This window comes from Phyllostomus hastatus, unplaced genomic scaffold, assembly GCF_019186645.2.
Source record: "Phyllostomus hastatus isolate PE091 unplaced genomic scaffold, TTU_PhHast_1.1 phas_contig_80, whole genome shotgun sequence".
Lineage (NCBI taxonomy): Eukaryota > Metazoa > Chordata > Mammalia > Chiroptera > Phyllostomidae > Phyllostomus > Phyllostomus hastatus.
This window is the reverse complement of record NW_025333960.1, coordinates 51,091,528-51,110,800: the sequence shown is the minus strand read 5'-3', so window position 1 is coordinate 51,110,800 and position 19,273 is coordinate 51,091,528. Positions and strand designations below refer to the sequence as shown.

The 19,273-nt window shown below is 39.9% G+C and overlaps 1 protein-coding gene across 3 annotated transcripts in view; it reads right to left on the bottom strand.

Annotated features, from left to right (window-relative positions):
* Nucleotides 1-13,117: 13,117 nt before the first annotated feature.
* CDH7 (cadherin 7) overlaps nucleotides 13,118-19,273 on the bottom strand; it is a 119,010-nt gene continuing 112,854 nt past the window's right edge. For 2 of the 3 annotated variants that reach the window (XM_045850323.1, XM_045850324.1), the window contains one exon: nucleotides 13,118-15,833. In XM_045850323.1, the coding sequence (XP_045706279.1) occupies nucleotides 15,340-15,833 (494 nt within the window). In that variant the 3' untranslated portion in view covers nucleotides 13,118-15,339. The remainder of the gene's footprint in view (nucleotides 15,834-19,273) is intronic. The other variant, XR_006787030.1, reaches the window with a different exon arrangement.

Below are 19,273 nucleotides of genomic sequence, written 5' to 3'. Positions count from 1 at the left end.
TCCAAAATTGAAATATACTTGGTAGACACAACGCTAATCTGAAAACCTCAGTTATTCACTCCAAATAATAGACTATCTGGGTACTTCTGAACTATTTTTTTATACAATGTCTGTCATTATTCTTTAGGTTGATGTGGTTTTCTTCTGTGGTTGTCTGATTTATTTATAATGTTCCACCATCAAAATGCAGGCACAGCTTCAGAATACAATTTGCATCCTGTCTCTAATTCAGCCCCTCCTTAACACATTTTATACCATTTATATCAAACTTATTTCAAAATAGCTTAGCTGTTCCCTGACTGGACTGGGAAATTATCATATAAAAGGGATAAAAAAAAAGCCCAAGACAGAGCAAAGGAATCACGGGTCACGTGACCCACCATTTATTTGCAAGTCGCAAAGGGGCCAGGCAGCCCTTGTAAAACTGGCAGTTGCCCTCACAATGGTCTCCTTTCAGCCCTCTGTGTATTTTATGCTTATTTTAGAGCTCAAAGAGCTGAGTTTATTTGCTTGTAGAGCACAATTTATGTCTTAGTCTCCTGTGTTTAATTTTACATTTTCCAAAGTGCACTAAGTTTCATAAATCTAAGTTAACCGTTCTGCAGTGAGTACAGGCGATTGTCAGCACAACCTCCTCGTTCTGAGCTGCTCAGAGGTTGTGGCACCCATGCGTGGAATCCTGATACTGGGGACATGCACACACAGTGCTCAAAAGGGCTTTGTGTTGCTAGCAAATGGTGTGCGATTAAAAATTAAATTATTTGATTTGATTTTAGCTTTAAGCACAAAGCTTGAAAATCCACAACAAAACATCCAGAAATTGAAGGTCAAAGATGAAGGCTACCTGCAGAAATGCACAAAGAAATACATTAATTTTCAGGTAGCTTTATTGTACAAACCCTCGAATTATATCCTGTTGCTCTGAACAAAATCACCAATACACTGCTTGAAAAAGTATGAACTTTGTACAGAACTAAAGTTTTTAAAAGTGAGCTGTAACCACAGCTCCAAACCAAACTTGAACCATAAAAATAGAGGAATTTCTTTTGTATTAATATAGAAGAGCGGCTAGAAAAATGAGTATTCATATCAGGTCTTTTCAGTGTGATGTCAAAGTTTGTCTCTAAAGATATAAAAAATCCTTAATACAATAAAATTTGTGGAGTCTGTTAGATAAATCTCTTTTCTAGGAACAAAACACAGTAGGATCTCTTTAGGGACCTTTTTAACAAATGCTGTTTACATAATGTCCTTTACAGTCACATGACCAGTTTCAGGAAAGAGGAATGGGGGCTTTCCTTGTCTTTTCTGAAACACAAATAATTTAATTATATAACTATCTTAGCATTTTGTGAAAGGACAATAACCTCTTGGCTTGCAAACTGCTACCTTGCTTGTTATTCAGAAATAAGTCTTGAAATCCAATTGGAGTATAATAGCAAAATGCAATAAACATTCACATGTAAGGAGGTGATTATTTGCCATCCAGCTTATTTACTTTCATTAGTAGCTGGGCGGTGTTGAAAACATGGACAAACTCCGAATCCCAGTCGTTTGCATTGTCAGAATGAGTAAAATAGCTCAGTGACTCTGCTATACCTACAAGCTGGAAATATAAACAGTTCTCAATATTAATCATTTAAAATAACTTTTAAAGTTTCTTTTATTTCTTCATTTTAATTTAATTGTTTTCCAGAAAGGTAATTTTCTGTAAGTTAGAAAATATTTTTCCTTAAAGATAATATCCCAAAGGGCATGAAATTATTATTTTTCTGTATTCACATATTTCACCCTAGTTAGCTTATTAAGCTCTATCTACTCTCTACATACATACAATAGATAAATGAATGGATAATTATCAAGCCATTTACAATAATGTCTTCTTAATACTTCTGTCATCATCTCTAGCCTTAGCAGGGCAAATGTATAGGAAGAGCTGAAATAAATAACCTTTTATTTGTTCTTGGGGAAAAAAAGAGAATGTTTTAATTTTTACATAATTCACAAATCCTTATAGTGCCCTTGACTGTGAAGTGCAATGTAATATCACACAAAGCGACTCTCTTTCTCTGTGGGTATTGCCTGTGAAGCAAGGCACAGTTCTTTGAAAAGTCAAAGGAGATCTTTTGAACAAAATTTTTGAAAGTAAAACAACACCCCACTAATCCTTCATTGAACACATTTCGAACGAGAGATCAGTGCACATAAATGCCTTGTCTGGTGTGGACAGAAGCTTGTTTCTCCTGGGTAGACCTTGGCTCTTCCAGGGAAGCACCCAGACAGGCCCCGGGCACCGTGCTCTGTCTTATGCTTTGTGTCTGAGCTAGGTGCGCTGGGACGACCTTGGACGAGGGTAGCGCCAAATGCTTTCTTGTAATAAGAGTACCACATAATGTTTTAATTCTTTTAAGAAGTCATATATATATATATATATATATGATGTCATATATATATATATACACACACACACACACACACACACACATCAGGGCCAATAAAATCCCTAAGAAAAATCATTCCTTTTAGAAGTCTGATTATTGTATTTTTATAGATGGGAGAAAGAATTTTCATGCACTAGACCTGATCTTTTAAGATTTCCTAGACTCCGAACATAATTTTTTTAAAAAATAAATCTTTAGCCATACAAAAATAAATATTTAAGTACAAAGGAATTTAAGTATCTTAATATTTTTAAAGATAGTATTGAAACCAGATCAGTAAAGTAGGGATGAGTAGTAATTTACTCCTTTACCTCAGGGCTGTCTTGTCTTATGGTATCTCGCCATAATTCTTAAAGACGTGTCAGTTAAGTGGACACATTCAAAATAACCTATTCTGTTTTTATTTTTTAAGATACTCTGTTTTTAAAGGGACTTTGTTTTGGTGGTGAGTACAAAGTTGCTGGATAATGCTATCTTAGGATCTCATGGAAATAAAAAATAGTCAAAAATGAATCTTTTACCCTTATAATTGGCCAAAATAGTAATACAGGAATCACTCATTGCTTTTTTTATTATCTGGAACTGAAATTTTCTCCAGCTTTTCACACTAGTTTTTGTCAATACTTTTCTAGATATAATATGAAGAAATAGTGCCAGAATTCTTAAGCAGATGGAAGGAGTGTTTTCATTCATGAATGGCTTCAGTGTCGAATGCTTTAAGTCATTCAGCTTGTGAACTGTGATCTGTCCTAACAACCACCAGAAAGAATCATGTAAGCAAATAGGCCACGATGACATGCCACTCATTTGACTTCATTTTCTCAACACCATTTGGGAAAATGATAGGAGATTTTTGTTTGTTTATTAAATGCAGTGTCTGTTCTAAGTGCTTTATAAGGATTAATATATTTAACTCTTAGCATCCATATAAAATAGATCCGATTGCTATGGCAGCTGCAGAAAGGCGCACTTTCAGCGGCAGAGAGGCAGTCTCTTGCCCGATATCTCTCAGGGAATCCGCCTTGGACCCGGGAGTCAACCTGCAGGCGGTGCTGCACGTGCTGATGCCATGCCATCCCTCCTAATGACTGCTGCTGACAAACCAACCTCAAGGGGTGAGTGTGTGTGTGTGTGTGTGTGTGTGTGTGAGAGAGAGAGAGAGAGAGAGAGAGAGAGAGAGAGAGAGAGAGAAAGGCTTGATAATCTTAGTAAATCAGGAATTAGGTGATCAGTACTCCCCTTTGTTTTAAAATTATATTGTGTGTGTGGGGGTGTGGGGATGCAGACACAGGTGTATTAGATTTCTGGTCACGAGCAATAATTTCAAGGGCCTGAGTTTTCACTGCTAACCCGGGTCCTGCTCCACTTCCCCCATTCGTTTACTCTCCCCTCTCCCTGAAACCCTGTTCTCACGATTCCTCTCCTCAGTCCTGCAGCTGCCATTCCTCCTCCTCCCTTCCTGCTGATGGCTGCGCTCTCCCGTCCAGGGAGAACCACAAAAGCAATTAGAAGAGAACTTCCCCCTGTCCCACTACTCTCTCTCTCTCAAGCTACCTGTGCTGGCAGCAGGAGGCCCCATCTTCCCTCACAGTACTGTGCACGGACCTCCCTTCTACCTATCTGAGGCCACCCCCCAGGCCTTCGGCCCCTCCCCCTCCCCCCAGAGATGAAACTTCTGAAGTTATCCCCCTTCCATCGGCCCCCAGAAGTAGTGCGCTATCATCGCATCTTTGAACAACACTCCCTGAGCCCTCAATGCTCTTCCAGCTGCGTCCTCATCTCTCCATCATTCTCTGCTGTGTCGCTGTCAGCGCCCTACGGGAACTGTCCGGTAGTTCATTCACACGGGGCTTAATTGCTCAGCAACAGCGCAGGAGAGGCACAACGCAGTTGCTGGACATCTCAGAGAGAGGGTGTTGGCAAAGACTTAGTTAGAGGCCACGTTAGATGATTCGGGGAAGAGTTCAAGAACGCACAGCCTGACTGCGAATCAGATGCTGTCAGGCAGGGAGGAGAGTTATCCCTTTGAATATCTTCATTTTTTCAAGAAGGTAGAATGAACAAAGCAAAAATAAAGCCATGAGTACATTATACATGTTGATAATGCCATCAAAGGTTAAGGGATAATTTAAGGCTCTTCCCAGAAAAAAATATTTAAAGATATTAATAGTATTAACTGCATATGAAATTATAATTATGCCTTGTATTTTGCCTGCCATTAAAGCAGATAAAGGATCGGACACCTCCCATTGTATTTTATCTTGTTAGAGAGTAATTTGTCAGTTTTATTCTCTGATTAAGTATAACCTCTTGAATTACTTTAGAATATTTACTATAAAATGTTTTACTCATATACTCTGAGTATATGAGTTAAACTTTGTAAGGAAAGGGTTTGACAGCAAAAAAAAAAAAAAGAACCTCTTCTTAGCAAGGGCTCAAATCATTGAGACATTTACTATTTTATTAACCAGCACAATCAGTCATAAATAGGCCACTTAAAACTCACATAATTTTTGTTATATCCCCTACAGTTTCTTAGCCAACATTTTCTTATGAAAATTTCTTCGTCTTAAATAACACACAGATTTCCAGTAAGTGAATCTATACCAATCCAGTCAGAAAGTTGATGTCACTCACATCACAGGGAAAAAGTGATCATGCTCATTACAAACGTTATAAACACTTATTTGAAAAGCTAATAGTTAGTTGGAAAATTAGCTATTGCCAACACATGTTCTGTTTGGTGAAAACGAAACATCTCTCAGAATTTTAGGACAAAAAATAGACTGTCACATGGAAAAAGAGTCGGGGCTGAGCCGCAGCTTGGCGATCACCATAGAAACCGTAGCCCCGTCCGCATCGTCTGCATGAGCGTTGCCGAGTACAGTTGCTTATGATGTTTTATTTAATTATCCATTTCAGTTTATCTTGGCCCCTGAGATAATGCCGCCTCTATCTAATATTCTTCCACCATAACCACAGATTCCTTTCACCAAACAGATAAAGGGAATCTCCCTTCGTGGTCCGCCAGAGGCTAAGTTGGCCTTCAGGTTGTAGTTTCGTAAACGTATTTACACGCGCCTTTTAACTACAAAAACAGACGTATCTATAGCTCTTTGTTTCCCTTTAATCTGAAAATTAATCTTTAATTCACCGGCTTTTAAAAATTTCTGATCTCGCCGTTTAAAAACAATATGGACTCATTATTTTGGAGACTGCCTCCCCGGGTTGGGTTGACACTATGAGTCTCCCTCCAGAAGGAGATGAGACTTGTCTGTTAGGAGTAACACTGGTGTCCCACTTAGTGCATCGCATCAGGATGCAGTTGGTAACAGTGTATCCTGGTGGTCAGATCATTAGCTGATTAAGGCAATATCCACCAGACTTCTCCACTGTAAAACTTTTATTGTCCCTTTGTAACAAATACGTTGTGAGAAGAAATCCTGAGAGTATGTACCTAATATGTTTATCATCAGCAAACATTATACACTGGTATTAATATCATTGACTCCTAACTTCATTATCCCTTCAATATGTATGGGTTGTTATTTGATTGTAAGAAAATAATTTTATTTATCCCTAATTTTTGTATTGATGTATACCAGCATGAACTCATGGGTATTTTTTATTCAATAGCTAGACTCCATACCATTATTAGTTATTTTAATAATGTTTCAACTGCAAAAGACACTTTGAAGTGTTGTAAAATCACTGGTGATTATAAGGCCATCCTGGCCCTCTGTAGGGACCGGTTGGACCCCTAGACGGTTTCGGCATTACCATTTAAGGAATATTCTTTACTGGTCTCCGTGGTGGAGATTCTGAAGGAGGGGCCTGTTTGCTCTCTCCTGGGGGAGCTCTTGGCATTTTAGATGATGTCCTGAAATAAAAGGCTCCCACTCCCGAAATTCTAAATCAGTGTCTGTTTTGAACTTTACAGAAATACAATTTCTTACGAGAACATCATTACTTAGTAAGAAAGGCTTCCTGTGATCTAGGTAACCCAGGAATGGCGTTCAGAAAAAACTGTTCAGTAGGCGTGTACTCCTAACATCCACCTCACTGTACTATGACCACCACATACCCACAGTAGAAGAAAAATCAGCATGTCTACAGCTCATGAATAAGTGATTGGCTATGAGAAAGCTGAGTGGAAGTGGGGGAGACATGTTGACATGAATTATGGCTGATTTAAATAACACTTTTAAAAAATCAGCCATAAATCACAAATCAATATTCACTGGAGCAACATTTTCTGAATCTCTCCTTAGTGTTAGAATGGATTCAGGAACCATAAACATCTTTTTTTAAAAAAAAATTTTTGCTTGTGTAGTAATAGTCTTCAGGAAGATTTCAATTACAAACAACGTTTTCAGGTCATTATGCTAACAAAACCACCGGTGCCTGTGACTGGCGGTGGCATGTGCTCTAGTTCACTGTGAGGTCACGGCTTCTAATTCTAGCTCCTGTTCACACGCAGCAGCCCTTCCCTCTTGAGCTCAACAGCTACTCAAACCCTCTGTCAGGAGTCCCTTGGCAGCCCTGTTGGGTTGTGTTTGCGTCCATGGGCTGTTACAAAGAAAAGTATTGAATCGTTCATAAAAAAGTTAAAAATCACTGGTGCGGGGGGGTACCAGTATAGATTGAACGAGACTGACCATCAATTAATTGGTAATTGCTGAAACTGAGTGACGAGTACCTGGAAGTTCATTATATTTGCTATTCTAATTTTACACATGCTTGAAGTTTTTGTAACTACAAAGGTTATTTTTTAAAAAAGGTTTGCTACAGAAAAGTGACTATAAGCCCATTTCACATGTTTTCTCACTTGGAGACATTAGAGCTAAAGGATCACGTTTAAAGATTCCCTCCTCGGACCACATCATGAACATGGACGGAAAACAATAAGCTTTAATTACCTGCAATGCACTACCTATGTCATGGTCAATGCATACATGTTTAATAGGCAAAATGATAATATCAGTCTGTTGAACTTCCAGTTATGAGGGATCCTCACAGTTTCAGGAAAGGTGGTCTGAGGCCAGCTGAAGTCCTGGCTTCATCACGAGATGCTTTTGTGACATTGGCCAATTCATCAGACCTCTGAGTTTCACTTTCCAGGTAGCTGAAATGCTGATAATACATGTTCTCAGAAAATATAGGTACAGTAATGGTAAAATATACATATATACATGTAAGTTTCTTAAGTATCTGTAATAGAGCACTTACTTATGTGGTTCAAACCTCTCCTGATATAATTATGTATAATGAAAGTAATAATACATACTAAGAATAAGAAATAATCTCATTTGTAAATTCTTACATACTGTTTCACAAATTATCTTCAGTTTAGAGTCTATAAATTAGCCTAAGCCTCAGACTACTATGAAAAATGAATTGAAACCCTTTGAAACTTTTTTAGGTGTGGTCCCTGCACCATGATTATAGGCCTCTGTAGACTCCGCTCTGCCCGTCCAGGAAACAGGAGACTAAGTTCTACTCGTTTATCATTCTCTCAGTGAGGGCAGCAAGTGCAAAAGCTAAGGGATCTGTGTCTATCATAACACTCTGCCCCTGTGAACCTGTTATGAGACCAAGTCCTCGTAGAACCACACCCACCTGTGACCCTCTTTTGATACTCAAAAAAAGAAAAAAATATCATTACCTTGAAATAGCACTGAATGATCCTCTTTCCTCCAACACTCTGAAATGCAAAGCACAGTCCAGCGCTCTTTATGAAATTTACAAACGAAGATATCTAAGACCCCCTAGAAGTGGTATAGGTTAAAATTAGTGACTGACGTCACCGGAGAATGACCCATACCTCCACTGGCTACATTTTCTGGCTGTAGAAAACACGGTGAAAGTGTCGTGGGCAGTGAGGGGTGAGGGGATATATTAGAAGAGAAATAACCACCATCTTCACTTCCATCCTTATTTTACTGCATCCTTTCCGTGCAATCTAAGTAAACACTTTTCCTTTCAGGAGACAAATTCAGGGCTTTACTTTAACTTTCAGAAACGACAGGAGAAATCATCCCAACACCTTAGAGAGAAAGATAAGTTAAACACAGGGCCTATATTCAATTATTGGAGCTTAATTCAAATTGCTTAAGCATCCCGCTGACTTTTCATTGTGCGCCACAGGTTTCGATGAATGCACACGATGACTTTTTGCTAGAATTGACACTTCGTACATTTATAACAATATTGGTTAAATGGGAGACTGAGCTGAATAAGCCAGGCTCTGCAGTAGAGTGTGGGTACAGCTTGCTGTTAAGGCAGGAGCACGGCAGGCCTGGGCCAAAGGTAAGCCATCATTCAGTGATGGGAGTCAACAGAGGCAATGTAATATTCTAGTGAAATTTTGAGTAAAAGAGATCACAGTAGGTAAAGGCATGCTAGATCTTCATATTTTATCCTCGTTCCTTATATTTTTGAAGACAATATCTTTATTTTTTTAAATCTATGTCAGCCTAGGTAGTTTCTTCCAATCTATCTTCTAGTTTACTAAGTCTCTCTCATTCAGTGTCAAGTGTAGTACAGATCCACTCCATTGACATTTTATCTTCAGAGCTTACATTATTCACTTCTAAATGTGTAATTCAGGTCTTTGCTAAGTAGACTGCCATCATCAGTAAACTCTATTGTTCATGCTTTATTCTCTGTGATCCATTAAACATTTTATATGTGCCTTCTCTTTTTATAAGTTTTTGATCGTTACAATATCTGAAATACTTGGTGGTTCCTGTGAACCATCTTGTAGTTCATGAATTTTCATTGTTCATTCATGTTGGACTAAAAATCTGGGAGCTCGTGGGACAGCTAGCTTCAACTGACGTTAGCCCCTCTGTGGGTCCCAGGTTGATGCAGGCACCCTGACTCTCCCACAGGCCTGGCGCCGGGCTGACTGTGGCCATAGTGCAACTCTGCATCTCCACCTGTTTGCATTGACCTCCACGGTATTCTGCTTTTCATCTTTTAAAATTATTTTCTTTTTTTTTTCAAAATGTAAGGCTTGTTGGGCTTTGCCTTACACTCTTGTAGGTCAACAGTGTAGTAAAAAGTACAGGCATCTGCTGAGAGGGTGACCCGTGTAACAGCTGGCCTGCCATATTGCTTTGATTCCGTCCATTCTTGGGACAATCAACCTTCTCAGAGAGAATAAGCAAAGAATTGGAACATACTGATGAAATGTCAGATTAGTGGCATTATATATACTTTGGTTTTCTTACTACTTTGGAACACCAAATTCAATGTCGTTTTCCACTTAGATTTTTTTAAAGAATAAAGGAGTCTCACATGCTTTGTAAGGAGACCAAAGTCTAATTAAGGTCAGAGAGTCTGAGTTTGGAATGAGTTTCAGCTCCCTTCTTACCCTCCCAAACCAGAATTTTATTTTTTGAGGGTCTATCATAATAGAAAACATAATTGGCAAAATATCAAGGTTTTATTTTTCTTCTTTCATCTCTACCACTTACTTCACGTTTCCTTGGGTAAGTTACAATTGTTCTGCAAAAATCATAGTATTCATACTTACAAAAATATAACATGAAATGTAAGCTAATAAATCATATAATTTTCCTGCTTATAAAAATATAAACCATTAGCATAATTTCATTAATTAATTCAATAAAGGTGTAAAGAAACCTTTTAAGTGTGAGTATGCTGTACTCCTCAACATTTGCAGTATAGTTATTAATAGATTATTTTATAATGCCTGTTCACACGAGATTCAAATAACCAGATAACTAATAGCTAATGTTGAGTTGAAGTCTTATTAACACTCATTTTACAACACAGGCCATCCCTGACAAAGCAGCAGTATCCTGTGTATGTTATTTTTAATCTCTGGTGACTTCTCCACTTACAAAAGGCTAACATAAGCTGCTGTGAGACACTGGAAGTGCTTCCGGGTCATCAGCACAAGAGGGTAGGATGGCTTTCATTTGAAGTCACTGTCACTGTACTCTAATGCTTCGAGGTGTATGGATTATTCATCACACATACTCCACTCGTGACTGACTAAATTATTAAACTCCCTAGAGCCTCATCTCCTCGATTTCCTCTGGATATCTCAAGGTGGCCTAACTGGCACTGGGTACTGTCTTCTAGGCCTTCTCTGTGCCCGTGTGTTTGCGATCTGTCACGAGGCTGGGGTGGCTCGAAAGGCCTTCACCTGCTCCCCAGTCCTCCTGAGTGGGAAAGAATAGTTCTTTACTTGTCATCCCCACTCCAGGCTCATAGCCTTCGTTCCTGGTAGTCTGGGCTAGGCTCCAACCTTTACAGTCCTGATAAGATGACCAATTTTAGGTAGTGGCTTCAATTAATTATGCCGATTGTCTCTTTGACTGTTCCTTCCCAGTTGTATGTTGTTGCTGTTTTTCCTTAATGCATATTTCCCCAAACAAATTATCTGTGTTTATAAGATAGCAATAAATAACAAGGGTGGGCAAAAGTAAGTGTACAGTTGTGAGTACGCAAAACACCCTTAATCAGGCTATTGTAATGATGGGAACCTGCACGTCTTTCTCTGTACAAACACCTGTAAACCTGCTTTGGCCCACCCCTGCATAATCAACCTCATTACATGATTTCCATCATTCCCCACAATGAAAGGCTTCCATTTTTACAGTGTCTTACAGTTTACCCAACTCTTGCATTTGGGCATCAACAAGCCTCTGAAACAGACAAGACGGTCATTAACTCCATTTCCAGGGAACTGGAATGGCACCCAGGGCGCAGCAGCAGTGAGCGGACCTGGCTTCTGACCCAGATTCAACAACTGCACACTGGGGGGACTTCCTAGTACCGTCACTCCGGAGGACAAAGCCCAGGGACACCTCATCAGAGGTAATGCACACTGCATACTGTGTTAGCAATGAGATTGCATACACAGAAGGAGAATAGAATGAGGCAATTGTTCCGACAGTTCAGCTAAATGTTCTCCCCTTTGCACCCAAATCCTTCTCATTTAAATTCAATTACATTCATAAAGCAAATAAAATATGACTCTCTTCAGTTACTATCATATCTCCTGGTCTCACTGCCTAACAGGCACTTGCCAAATGACAATAATATTCTGGCATTAACAAGGTAATATCAGATGATTTTTTAAGGTCACTTCAGACATCCTTCTCAACGCTCCACAATCACACCCACATACAAATACACAAATAGGTACACGTCCTTTTCAGTTCAGCTCTGAGCCAGCCCCAGTCAGCGTAACAGTGAAGAAGTGTCAGGATGTCACACACACACGCTGGCTGTCTTGTTTTTGCTTGAAAAATTACCCCTGGAATTAAATTTTACAATACCTGCCTCATCAAATAACTCCCTTTTTGCTCAAGTGCTTATCCCACTCCTCGGAAACAATTTCAATTACACGTACAATGTATATGCCTTTGCACCTTTCTTGCTCTTTTAATTATGATGATTAGTCATTTAACATGGTATTAGTTTCCCTTGCCAAACTTTCATATACCATTATATATGAAAGTTTGTATACACATACACATACACACACATATACAATAAACATTATCATTTAAAAATAACTTACCATATATTAAAGATCAAGTAAACAGAATGTTCCTTATCTATTGTCATATATATTTCATGTAACCCAAGTTACGAGTAAGTTGAAGCTTTCTTTTACTCAACTTTAATGAGATCAACTATAAATAAACCTTTAAATAGTAATTCAGAAACAATTAGGGTAACAAAGTTTGTAAGTCAATAGATGTCATAATAAAGTTGAAAACTTGAAGACTGTGTGCAGTCTGAGTTTCTACTGGTGGCCCCATGTGGACAAGTGGAAATACGTAAATTTATTGACTTTCTGATCTATCACCTGTACTTGAAGTTAGTAAGCCATCACTTTCCATATTGAGCTGGATCCTCTCCCTGTCTTCTTGTAGCTCCAAGGATTCGACACCAGGCAATCACTACCCCAGGCACCTACATTTAGTAAGACAGAGCAAAACTTCCTTTCATGTCTCTATTTGACATTCTATTCATACTGTATTCATACTGCATTCTATTCATACATTCTATTCATACTGTATTTACAATCACGGGTGTTCCTTTTATAAGATAATTTAAGCAGTTGGAGAAAATTTAACAACTGGTTCTCCCAAAGAAAACAGATGGGGTTTGCTGATTTCCAGAGTGGTCTAAATATTGCCACCACGGCTGACTTCAATTTCCCAACATAGTGTCACTAGAAAAGAGATAGCTTCATGGATTCTTGGTAGTTGGTTCTAGTTGGCTCTACTAAACCACTGAATATTACTGACTAGATAATAGACATCCATTTAAATATTTTGGAGATGATTCTGACTTGTTTTAAAATTGATTTTTTTCAGCAGTCAACTATTCTAGTCTCTGGTTTTAAAACGTAGCCCATCTCTCAACTACTACACCTTACAATCGTGTACAATGTCATATTTCTGAAAAAAAAAAACACTAAAATAAATTCGCCCTCATTGCAGTAAGTTTAGATAGAGTACTTCATATACATTCTGTGTACCTTAGGGGCATTTTCCCAGTCATCTCAAGCATTAAAAAAAAAGCACTGAATCAAGGTCAACACTGTATTGATAAAATCTCCCACACATAAAATGGCAATTGAGTATAGGCAAGAATTTCAAATCTTTATTTAAATTTGAGTCTTTTCCCAATATATTACTGGCAAATATGAAAAAAAATAAGAACCAAGAAAATATATTCTTTAAAAGGAAAGAAAGCCTGGTGAATAATGTGATATTCCTTTTCTAAAATACATTCACACCTCCATTAAGTGATATGTGCAACAATCAGCAGTTCTGACAACAGAAGTCAACTGTACTAAACTATTTTATCTTCTTGCAGACAACAAGGGGATTATTACAAAACTGTTTTCTCAGCACCTTGCCGATTCAATACGTACATAATTCCTACGCCACACTGTGATTTTATTGAAAAGGGTAGAAGTGCACTAGGTTTTATTTTTTTATTGGAAAAACTTACATACATGACTAAAAGTAATGAACATATCTTTTACTCTGTTATAAAATTGCTTTTTTGTATATATGTGTATCAATACAGCAAGAAGCATATCTACCTGGTCATGGAACAATGTCTACAAAACTTTATTCAAATGAAAGGACTGTTGGCGGATAATCCAATTTATTGAATTATTTATTGTGATGAAGCTGAAGGCCACTTTCACATACTTCGTTTCTAAGGAGGGGGCTGCCAGTTTACAGAATCCCACATAGTTTCTCCTAGTGTCATCCATACACCGATATCCTCGTTCCAGTGTTTGTCTTTCAGAAAGAAGCACTTTTAACACATAATTTCTTACACAATGTCCACTCCACCCTCTACAGACTTATTAGGAACTCAACAATAATTCCTTCCAAAAGGAGAAAAGAAAATCTGTTCTGACTTGAATATATGCACATTAAACTAGTACTGTTCTAGAAAAAAATGAAAGGTAGAAATAGTATATTAGTCATAAAATTCTTCTCTTTTAACAAGAAGCCCATTACAAACTTAAACACGTGTGATCCCTTGAAATTGCTCTCCTCACTTTGGCACATCTAAACTGGCACAGAAATTACACACTACAAGGTCTATTCTTGAGGAACGTATTTGCATTGGAATTTAAAGATGGGTTTCTGAGATTTATAACATTACATTGTTGAAGGTATATAAAAAAACAGTCTTATAGGCTGTATGTTTACAGCAAAAGAGGCTGGGGTAAAACAAACTCTCAAAAGTCTTTGGAGCATCTAGAACTTGTGACCTTGAAAAATAAATCTTGCATCAAAGGAAATCTCAATTATCTTTGAAGTCTTCTTTCTAAAATACAAATCTTTCATTCCCCCGTTTTGTACGTCCCGATGGCTAAGTCCCGTGACGCGAGTGTCCAGTAGCTGTGCTCCTCTCTGAGATGTCAGCTGCAACGGGGCCCAACCACTCTATGCTTTCTCCATTTCTCTGCTTCATTTCCTTCACGTAGCTCAGACCGGAGAAAAAAGCAGCATGTTCTGATGAGCTTGATACTATAAGGCAGTAAGATGGACCTGACCTTAGTGGAGACTGGAGCGCCAAAATAAATGTAACATCATGTGTCAAATAAGAAAGAAAAGATATTCTCCTGTACAAATCAGAAGAGAAAAAAAATCAACAAATAGCAACTTTTTTTATACCTACAAAAGAATCTCAAAAGATTGCACACTTTAAGCATGATTTACCTTTGTCTTATTCAGAACCCTTTTTATTTATTGGCTAAACAATGTTTTTTTTTATGCTGCCTTAAACCACATTTTATTGGCTTGTATTGGAAGATTGGGGTGGATTTTCCTATGAATTTATATTTTGCTACATAAAATATATTTGCTAACCCACAGCAATAAAATTCTGCTGGATTCTCTAATCTAGCAAGCTCAAAGCGTCCCTATAAATTAAACGTGTCCCAAGATTTGATATGCAAGAAGTTGCAGAGCTTTTCCACCGCAGGGTATGGTCTCCTGGTTGGCGGCACCCCAAGGGCCTGTGCAGAGCATCCGGGGCTCACCAATGGCACGGGGCGCCACTCACTCACAGAGGCTGGGCGCCTTTGCAGGCAGCTGAGAGTTGCTATCCACTCACAAAGCACTGAGCACTCCTTTTGGCTAAAAAACCTCCCCATGCTCAGGGTGTGTGGGCAATCCGTCCCTTGGGTCCATCTAATGAACTTATTACACTTCACCGAGGCAGAAACCTAAACTGTTAAAAATGGAGACATATGTACAACCACTTCCTCTAGCCAGTTCTTGTCGTCTGTATGCAGTGGGTTTTTTTCTTTTTTCAATTGCATTTTCTATTTCTAGGTGTTTGCTCTCCCCTCGGCTGCAGTGCCGTCCCGGGGCTATGAGTACAGGCCCTCCTGGCCGGTGCCGTACAGGTCCGCCAGGCGCTTGAAGCGCGGCCCCCAGTCGCTCAGGTAGTCGTAGTTCTGCTCGGAGCTGGAGCTGATGGACTCCAGCGAGCTCAGCGACTCGGCCACCGAGCCGTTGCCCTCGAACGCGTAGGTCTGCAAGGAGTCGTAGGGGGGCGCGCAGGGGTCCACGTCCGCCTCCTTCAGCCTCTCCCAAATGAACTCCCGGAAAATGACGTTGTCGGGGACGCTCTTGAAGGCGGGGCGGCTCAGGAACTGGATCTCCGGAGTCACGTCCCTGCGGGTCTTGGTGTCCCTGACCACGTGGAGGTTTCTCAGCGCGGCCATGTCGAAGGCCTCCGTGTCCTCCTCGCCCCCGCCCTCGTCGTCGTAGCGCACGATGTTCTCTCGGATGTCTCTCTCTTCGTCGAAAATGAGGGGCTCCTTTTTCCGCCGTCTCAGGGTGACGATCAGGAGGATCAGCACTGGAGCAAGGAGACAGCAAAGGGACAGTTTCAGTGCACGCGAGGACGGTCGTCCTGCGGGGTCAGCGCCCTGCAGTGGACTCCGACTTTCTGCCCTTTCAGGGGAAATCAGTTGGAGGCCCACTTACAGGGGAATTCAGAGCGGTGGAGGTGTGAAAACCCGCTAAAAGGCCCTTAAAAATAGCACACTTCAGGGCATCAAAAGAAATCATTTTCCACCCCTGTTCAGAATCCAGGCCTCCCTCTTTCCCATCACCTCCACAGTGGCATTTGATAGAACCGAGTGAAGGGCCAGTTCTGGATAAACACAGTAATTTCAAAGCAAAGACACACAAAGGGATTTTTTTTTTGAACTCAGTATAATTGCTGGAAAGGCAAAGTGGCATTTACAAATGTTTTGGGTATAATTTGGCAGCTGCAGTTTCAGAGGGAAATGGATTACAGCATTTAGTCGGGTTCTCTGAAGAAATACCTAGTACTTGTCTCTAAAACTCAGCTGTTAAATACAGTCCAGCCAGTCAGACCCTATATGAAGATGAAAAGCTTCTTTGTAGAGAATTGAACCCCGCTTGTTGTAGGAATATTGAACTTGGTCTTTATGCATTATATTGAGAGAGAGAGAATATAGGTTGTGAGGTTTTCAGCATGAGCTGGAGGCAGAGTTAAGAAATCAAGCATCTCTTTGACATTAGGAATTTGGTTTCCTATATCAAAGTTAGTAATTAGATAATAGAGCACGTGGTTGCAGGGGAAGAGGAGCAGGTGTCCCGGCCACGCACGGATAAGATGTGTCCCGGCCACACACGGATAAGGTGTCTGCTCCGCTCTGGCCGCGTGCCCGCAGAAGGGGGACACTGGATTTCATGGCGGCTGGATTAAGTTAAAATGAAGGAGGAAAGGTAATCTTAATTTTTTAAATTTAAAGATATGTAAACCAATAAATTTACATTAATCATCTGTCTACAAATAATACATCCTTTTCAACAATTTGTATCACATCAGCCAAAATTGGGGTGGGGGCATCTAACAGGCCCAAAGGATTGTTATTCCTGGCATATGTTTTAAAAAAATATTTGAAATGCTTATGTTTAAAATATCATATAAGGTGTTACTTTGGCAATTAAGAATATGTTTGAAAATAAAAATGTAAAACCACAAAGGGTATCAATGGAACTCAGAGGAACTCAAATACAGTGGTTAGGGGGTAAGGCATGTTCCATCCTCCACATTAATCTGCATTAAAACACCAAACCTCTAAGTAGCTAATCATCTTGAAAATGTTTTTATCCTCGGTGGAAAGTATGTGCTTCCTTCAGTATTTATCTGCTATCTGCTTTTCCAAACATCAGCAGGGATGGGACTGGTGAAGACGTTTTTATTGGAGCTCTTTGAAAATAGCTGTGAAAGCAAGTGCTTATGGTGACACTTTCCTCTGCCTTATTTATTGCCGTATTTTGCGTTCCCCACTTCACCCTGACCTACTGCTCACACATTAGCTTCACTGACAGCCTCCGGTTCAGAAACTGGGTACACTGCTGAGCTCTTCTGGCTTCACCAAAACGGCAGACACGTAGTTCAAAAGCCTGTCTCCGATTCGTTTCTCTGTCTGTCCCCAGGAGCCATCTGGTACTCACCTCCCTTCCCTGCTAAGTGCATTCCCCACACGTGTCCCTTCTTCTGACGCTTCTCTTTCCCACCACCCCAAAAACCTTGTGGTTTCCAAGGTCCACAGCAGAGCGCTCTAGCTCTGTCACAGCTCCATATTAGCATTCAGGCATTGGACCTTAAACTTGTCTACAGCTTTGGTGTCAAGAAGGCGTTGGGTCGAAGCCCAGCCTTTTCACAGGTTCGATGTGTGATCTTGGGCAATGAGCCCAGCTATCCGTGATCACTGTGGACCACTTCGGTGTTCTCAGGGTGGATTACAGAGCTAAGGGGCCTGGGGAGTCGATAAGTAGAGCTAGCAGAATGCCAGGCGCTTGGTGGGCAATAGGGAATTTTTCACTGTTATAACGTCAATTCGAAATTCCATGAACACAGCAAGTAATGCCATCACTTTTCTCCTTTGATCAAAGACAAAGAACAAGATCAGTTAACAAGCGAAGTAGAAAGTGTACCAAATATTCACTAAGGCGTGTGCACTGAGGATTAAATGGAAGAGAGGAAAGGCAGTAAGGTGAGAAACGGAGGTCTACAACTTGACACTTAGAACAATTCTGTGGGATATTTTTACACTTGACAGTTGTCTTAGGCATTTGAAACCACCTGTCTCTTGTCCATGACATCAAATGTGATACTTAGTGGGGGAGACATACCCCGCCCCAGTGCACTTCTGTAGCACCCTGAGTTTACTGCCCCAACATAAGGTGATGGGATCACAAGCGGGAGCTCCATTGGCAACTGCTCGTGCAGAGAAAGACAGGTCAGTAAGCTTTAAAATGTATACATAAAACAATTTGCAGTTTAGGTATAACTTGAGTTTCTGAAACTTTTTACATAGTGCCCCAAAGATAAAAGTAAGTGTAACAGAAAGAACATGGGGCTACACAAGACTCCTCTGGGGAGAAGTCAGACAGAACAGAGGGGTGAGGAGTAGCAGGGACCATCATGATGGATGGACAGGCGGAGGCCGGTGGAAATGAGGAATCTGCGCCACGTCCTGGACAGCAGAGCTGAGGGGGGCAAAGGTCCGCGAGTGCAGAAGGACAAACTGAGGGATGAAAAATAAATAAAGGTAAAAAGGAAAGAATTATGTAATAATTTGATGCTCTTTTAGATCAATGCAATGCCAAAGTAGACAAACATTTCAAAATTCTCAATTCTCTTTCCTTCACATAATTACAATGAATCCTCTCTCTCAGTCACATGCATGCACACACACTCACACACACACACACACACACACACACACACACACACACATATGATCCTTGAACAACTTGGGTTGAAACCATATGGGTCCACTTATGAGTAGATTTACAAATTGTCTTCATTGTTCAATTACAGGTGACATATGTTACTATATTAGTTTCAGGTGTGCATTATTATATTGGTTTCAGTGATTAGACATTTTTATGACTTACCAAGTGATCACCCCCATAAGTCTAATAATACACATCTGACACCATACATAGTTATCACAATATTACTGACCATACTCCCTGTGCCGTGTTCTGCATCCCTAATACTTCTTATAACTGGCAATTTGTATTTCTTACTCCTTTCAACTTTGTCACCCACGCCCCCACCCCTCTCCCATCTGGCGACCATCAGTTGATTTTCGGTGTCTATAATTTGCATCTGTTTAATTTGGTTGTTTATTTTGTTTTTTAGATTCCACATATAAGTGAAATCTTAGGGTATTTGTCTTCCTCTGTCTTGTATCACTTAGCATAATACCGTCTAGGTCTACCCATGTTGTCATAAATGGCAAAACTTCA